This window comes from Lycium barbarum, chromosome 11 (genome assembly GCF_019175385.1).
Source record: "Lycium barbarum isolate Lr01 chromosome 11, ASM1917538v2, whole genome shotgun sequence".
Taxonomy (NCBI): Eukaryota; Viridiplantae; Streptophyta; class Magnoliopsida; order Solanales; family Solanaceae; genus Lycium; species Lycium barbarum.
In genome coordinates this window covers 121,894,401-121,901,092 of record NC_083347.1, presented here as the reverse complement: position 1 = coordinate 121,901,092, position 6,692 = coordinate 121,894,401, and the positions used below count along the sequence as shown (strand labels likewise).

The following is a 6,692-nucleotide window of genomic DNA, read 5'->3' as shown; positions in this document are numbered from 1 at the left end:
AAATTAGCCTTCTGTTGGTTAAATAATGTCTTAATTGAAATAGCCAACCTCATGGCCTAAGTCAATTGAGGTCATCTTTGAAAAATTAATTTTGAATCATTTGAGTAGGTTAATCATGACCATAATTGAAATGACCAAACTCATGATTTAAGTTCAATTGAGGTCATAATTGCAAATTGCATAATTATCCGTGTCTTTATGTGGGCTAATTGGTTAATACTTGTGTTTAATCATAATTAAGGAGCCTAAATTAATTATCATTTTCACTATGACCTTTCTTTTAGTCTAATATGCTATGATGATCATTAGAATTTTATATTTCAGTTATGAAACAAGCTAATGAAAATTCAAGATTGACTTGGAGATTGGAGGTAGTAAAAACATTTTAAGAAACTTGTATTCAAGAAGTGTCATTGAATGGGAGACAAGGAAGTAGTTTGAAGCCAGATTCATAGAACAAGGTTAAGGTTGTTCTGCAAACTTCTCATGACTTTATAGTCACACAAAAGAAGATGAAGAACCATTATGATTATTTAAAAGAAAAATATCAAGCTTGGTTGCCAATAACTAAAAAGACCGGTAATATTTATGATCCAGCAACCAATACCATTCGAATGTCTAACGAGGAGTGGGATGAGTACATAAAGGTTAGTTCATTATCTAGTAATTTTTTTGTTTTTTTTTTGTTTAAGGAGAAACGGTTTGAAGTGTATATTGAAAGTATGATCTCTTATATTTGGATATAGGCTCATCCAAAAGCCAAGGCATTGAGGAGTGCACCTCTACCCTTTCCGGAACTTTGTACAACATTATTTGAGGGTTCTACTGCAACAGGCATTCATGGTTGGAGTCCAAGTTGTACAACTCCGCGGCCCGGTGCCTCTTCTGTAGCTACTAATATAGACATAGATTCACTTGATGACATTGAGGATCTACTTGGTGACAAAAATGATGGAGCTTCTAAAGATTTTCCATCTCAATCTTCAATTCCAATTGAAAAAAAGAATCTGGGAAAGAAAAGAAAAAACGCATCGTCCCGATTAGAAATTGATGAGAAGATGAGTGCTGCATTGGAGTTACTAATTAACAAAAACAACGGGCCTGATGTTGAAGAATGTATAGAAAAACTAGACAAGCTTGGATGGGAAGAGCCATTGTACTATGAAGCTCTTAGTATGTTTTGTGAAGGTGATAGCTACACAAACTGAGAGGGGTCGACAAATTAGAGAATTATGTCAGAACCATGGGGTAAAAATTGGGAATTCTTTAATTTTTGTAATTAGCTAGTATCTATGCTAGATAAAGATTTTATGGAATCTAGTCTTTATTTTATTTTTTTTGGTTTTTTAATTATAACCTCTGGAACTTTTTGGTAATATATTATGCTTATGGAACGTATTTTATTGGTGAAAAATGCTACTTGTATGTCTTGTTATGCTTGATGAGTATAGAATAATTTTTTATAACCATTGTATACTTTTTTATCTTGATGAAATACATAGGTAGTTGTGCTTACGATTGTGTATTGCATCTTTTTTTCTTGGTAAAACAGATTCAACATGGATATCGATGATCAAATATTATGGTTGATGAGCTTGTATTGGCAAAGAAATCGTTATAGACTCAAGTATGATAGAAGAATTAGAGATTTAACATCATCTTTATCTGGTCAAGAGTATACATTAGAACTATTATCTGGCTCTAATCGACAATGTATAGAATTGATGCGCATGTCACGTGATGCATATGTTCGGCTATGTCAACATTTTAGACATAATGGATGGCTCATAGATAGCAAACATATATCCGTCGAAGAGAAGATAGCAATATTCTTAACTATTATAGGACATAACGAGCGTTACGTCGTAATCAAGAGAAGATTTCAACATTCTTTGCAGACAATTCACAAGTATTTTCACGAGGTTCTTGAGGCAATGATGAATTTTGCAAAAGAGATGATAGCACCTACAACATTTGATTCGAATATGAATATTCCTGGTGCTCATAACAGGTTACGAAGAATTTTTAAGGTATTATTTGTTAAACGATCATTAAAGAATTTCACAAGTTTTTTTTTTATTCATTTTGTTGACATATATTTATATATTGGCAGGGACCAATAGGTGCACTAGACGGGACATTAGTACATGCTGTTGTTCCCGCTAATCAACAAATTGTTTACAGAGGAATGGGAAAAGGTAAATGCTATCAGAATGTTCTGGCAATATGTGTAACACCTCGTAACTTCGGACGAAGTTTGAATCATAAGATGATAATATAATGGAACCAATATGAGGGTTATAGGAAGTGTTTTGAAAACCAATTAAGTCATAATAAATGTCTTTGGGCAAAGAAAAGTTGGAAGCCACTCTACGGGGCATGTTTGCAAGTGAGTTTATGGAAGATCTTACTTACAACGACCATAACCCTTCTATTAATTTGGATTTTGGGAAAACTTTCTTGATGAAAGTTTTATCCCCTTGAAATAGATTTCCAATGGTATATTATGGGCCTCAAACAGACATTTGTGCAAAGAGTTATGCCCATTATACGACAGACTGTCCGTATAACATTTTGACGGTCCGTAAAACAATTATACGATCCGTAAAATGGTCACAGAGGATCATATTTTGTTGGTCAGTTTTACGGTTCATTTTGACGGTCCGTAAAACAATTATACGGTCCGTCAAATTGACTTAGGCCAGCGTAAAATGGTCACAGAAAACCATATTTTGCTGGGCAGTTTTACGGTTCATTTTGACGGTCCGTAAAACAATTATACGGTCCGTCAAATTGATTCAAGCCAGCGTAAAATGGTAACAGAAACTCAATTTTTGCTGGGTAGTTTTACGGACCATTTTGACGGTCCGTCAAACAGTTTGACGGTCCGTAAAAGTGGGCGTAGAATTGCCCGATGGGTCAGATTTTAAGATGTTAATAAGAGACCCAAACCCATTTTTTTTTCATTCCCATTTCTCCTACACGACTCAAGGGTTCTCTAGAGCCATCCAAACACTTCATATGCAAGAATCCAAGTGAAACTAAAGATCCACTTCATCAATCCACAAAACTAAGTGTGAGAAACATATCAAATCCATTAAAGTCAAGAAATTACATAGAAGGTGGAACTAGGGTTTTGTTCAAGTGAAGTATTTCAACTCAAGGCTTATTCCTACAATAACCAAGGTACGTTTTATGATATTTCATGATGATTAAAGTGTTGATAAGTTCTTGGGAGAATAGTAAATGGGTTTGATAAAGAGAATTATATGAACTATGCTAGGGTTTTTGGATTGTTGACTTGGGATTGTTGTATTCATATGGGTGATGAAGAATGATGTCAATTACATCTAATTGAGATTGTAGAATCAGCTAGAAGTAATAGAATGGGGATTGGGGGAAGAAAACACCATTAATGAAGGTTGTGGAGCTTCATGCCCACCAAGTGTTTGATAAAATGCTTAGATGAACAAAACATGGATATTGTTGCTAATATAGAGTCCCTATGACCTGTATTGCTATAGATTAAAGTTGAAGGGATTGAAGGACATTGTGATACGCTCAAAAGCAGGAAGTTAAGATATGTAGAACTTCCATCCACATGTGGGAATCTCTACGTTCTTCCCCATGATCCGTTTTCGTAAAATCTATGAAGTTCAAATCCTAGGGCATTAAACCCAACATATTGGTAGCCCGTAATTATGTATGTATGTACATGAATTTTGTATCTATATTCGTTATTGTATTCCTAATCTTCCATTACGGATATTAGGCATCCTAGCTTAATCCATGAATCATGAATTCTTCCTCATGTGTTCTCATTATGTTTATATGAAACTTTATGATTTCATCCAGCAAGTTACAAGCATGTTTTCAAGACAAGTATATATATATGATTTCAAACTATTGTTATTACTCATGAACCAAAAACATGTTTTGCAAGACTATGACAAGTTATCTTATGAAACTATACAAGCAAGTTATGATTCATGAAAATCATGTACAAGCAAGTTATGATTCATGAACACTATGTACAAGCAAGTTATGATTCATGATCTACCATGGGCAGCAAGTGCCACTATTTTACATGTTCATGTTTTGGGAGTTGCATTAATTACCGAGGAGGGCTTCAGATAGCCTGAAACTACGTAGCCACCGTAGGATGAGGATCGCTCCACCCATGTCCCGGACGATCTCTCATAATGACTGGATCCTTTCATATTTTATCAAATCTCATGTTCCCTGGCAAGGACTGAGTGTTCTGCTAGTGGGACACAAGCACCAGACCATGGATCGGTTATAAGTTATTGCTCTCCCTACTTATCATGTTTTTACTAATGTTATATATATACATATGTACTCATGCTCATGTTCATGTCCAGGTTTTCAGTTTCAGTTCTTATCATGTTATTCCCTGTCCCATGTTATTTCTTTCAGTTGCTTTACATACCAGTACATTCAATGTGCTGACGTCCCCTTTTATTGCCCGGGGGCCTGCATTTCACGATACAGGTACTGATACACAGGACGACACATCTGCCCAGTAGGACAACATTCGTATCAGCTTATTGGTGAGCCCCATCTCATTCGGGGTTTAGTCAACTTTTGTTTTATGATTAATTATGCATCTAAAGGTATGCTGGGGGTCTTGTCGCAGTAAGTATGTTTTTCAGTCAGACTCATGATAGAGGTTTCATAGACTAGACAAGTCAGTTATGTCATGTCAGAAATTTGGAGTCGTATAGCCATTTTGGCTCAGTCATGTTTAAACAAGTATTTTATTAAGTATTATGACTTACCATGTTTTATAAAGGCTCATCATGCATTCACGTTATATTCCGCTTATGTTATGTATCATGATGATTCAGCAAGCCATGTGGTTCGCTCGGTCACATGCAGTCAGGCACCGAGTGCCGTGTTACGTCCAGGCCATGGTTCGGGGCATGACAAAGCTTGGTATCAGAGCCTAGGTTCAAGGATCTTTAGGGAGTCTATGAAACCGTGTCCAGTGGGGTCTCTTTTATATGTGTGAGGGCCCCACGCATATAAACAATTGACCACCAAGACATTCAGGATTGTCTCATTTCTTTCATATTCTAGATCGTGCAGTTAGAGTAGTATTTTTAGGATGACTTCCTAATTCGTGCGTGTACGTGTTTTCAGAAAATGCCTTACAAAAGAACTTACAAGAATAAAAAGACAGCCAACAGCCAAAGAGCTGCCGCTGGAGTAGCTCACGAATAGACTGTTCCGACTCAAACAACAGTCCCCACTACTCCTACGGCTACACCTCCTAACACTTCTGACATGGATATGAGAGGAGCCATCCAGCTGCTTACTCATATTGTTGCCAACCAGGCACAGCGACAAGAATCAGACCCTAGCTTAAGTGCTAGTGGTGGGTCAAATAGTTCAAGAACTCAGGAATTCTTGCGAATGAAACCTCCAACTTTCACAGGGACTAAGGCTGAGGAGGATCCGCAAAATTTTATTGATGGCCTACAAAAAGTGTTTCGTGTTATGCATGTCACTGAGACTGAGGCAGCAGAGTTTGGTGCTTTTCAATTACAGGATGTTGCTCAAATTTGGTATGAGACATGGGAACAATCTCGAGGGGAGGAAGCATCTTCTGCTACTTGGGATGAGTTCGTTGACGCTTTCCTTGGCCATTTCATGCCTATCGAGGTTCGGGAAGCAAAGGCTATGGAATTTGAGAGGTTGAGGCAGGGTAGCTTAACCGTTCAAGAGTACTATCTCAAATTTATTTCGTTGTCCAGATATGCTCCTCATATGGTTCCCGACATGAGGGCAACGGTTAGGAGATTTGTACTGGGGTTGAAACCCGAATTGCATAGAGATGCCAAGACTGCTGCTCAGAATGATAAGATGACTATATCTAAGATCTTGGCATTTGTGCAAGGTAATGAAGCTGAACTGAAGGAGGAGGAAGCTCTGCAGAAACAAAAGGATAGAGAATTCAACAAGAGGGCTAAATCTTCAAGTAACTTTAGTCAGGGAGGAGGTAGGCGGTTCTTTAAGAACAGGTCAGCAGGACCCGCTCCATCCGCAGCTAGTGCCCAGTCCCTAATTTCAGAAATGACAAGAAGCAGAACTTTAGACCATCGAGTTCTCATTCTCAGGCTAGTGTGGGTCAGTCAGTCTATACTATTCCAGCTTGTACCAAGTGTACCAAGAGACACTTAGGTGAGTGTCGTATGGGTACAAATGTGTGCTATGGTTGCGGACAGAAGGGCCACTTTCAGAGGTACTGTCCATCAGCCAGACAGGGAACCGGAGGTAATGTGATGCAGTCCATAAATTCAGCGGCTCCTCGTCACAATCAGGCCCAGCAGGGGCGTGGAACGGCAAGGTCCGGCAATACAGGTGGTGGTCAGAACCGTTTGTATGCATTGACAGGTCGTCAGGATACAGAGGCTAGAGCAGATGTTGTCACAGGTACCCTCACAGTTTTCACCTTTGAAGTATATGCCCTTATTGATCCAGGATCTACCCTATCTTATGTAACCCCTTTTGTTGCTAAGAAATTTGGTATTGAACCTGAAAAATTGTATGAACCCTTCGAGGTGTCCACCCCAGTTGGGGAATCAGTCATAGTTAGACGTATGTACAGGGCTTGCCCAGTTTTAGTCTATCACCGCAGAACCATAGCTGATTTAGCGGAATTAGAAATG

General features: G+C 38.2%; 1 protein-coding gene across 1 annotated transcript; it reads left to right on the top strand.

Moving 5' to 3' along the window:
• The first annotated feature begins 365 nt into the window (after nucleotides 1-365).
• Nucleotides 366-1,208, top strand: LOC132620249 (uncharacterized). The gene is made up of 2 exons (XM_060334928.1): nucleotides 366-647; nucleotides 747-1,208. The coding sequence occupies exons 1-2, from the start codon at nucleotides 513-515 to the stop codon at nucleotides 1,206-1,208; spliced, it is 597 nt and encodes a 198-aa protein (XP_060190911.1). The 5' UTR covers nucleotides 366-512.
• The last annotated feature ends 5,484 nt before the right edge of the window (nucleotides 1,209-6,692 follow it).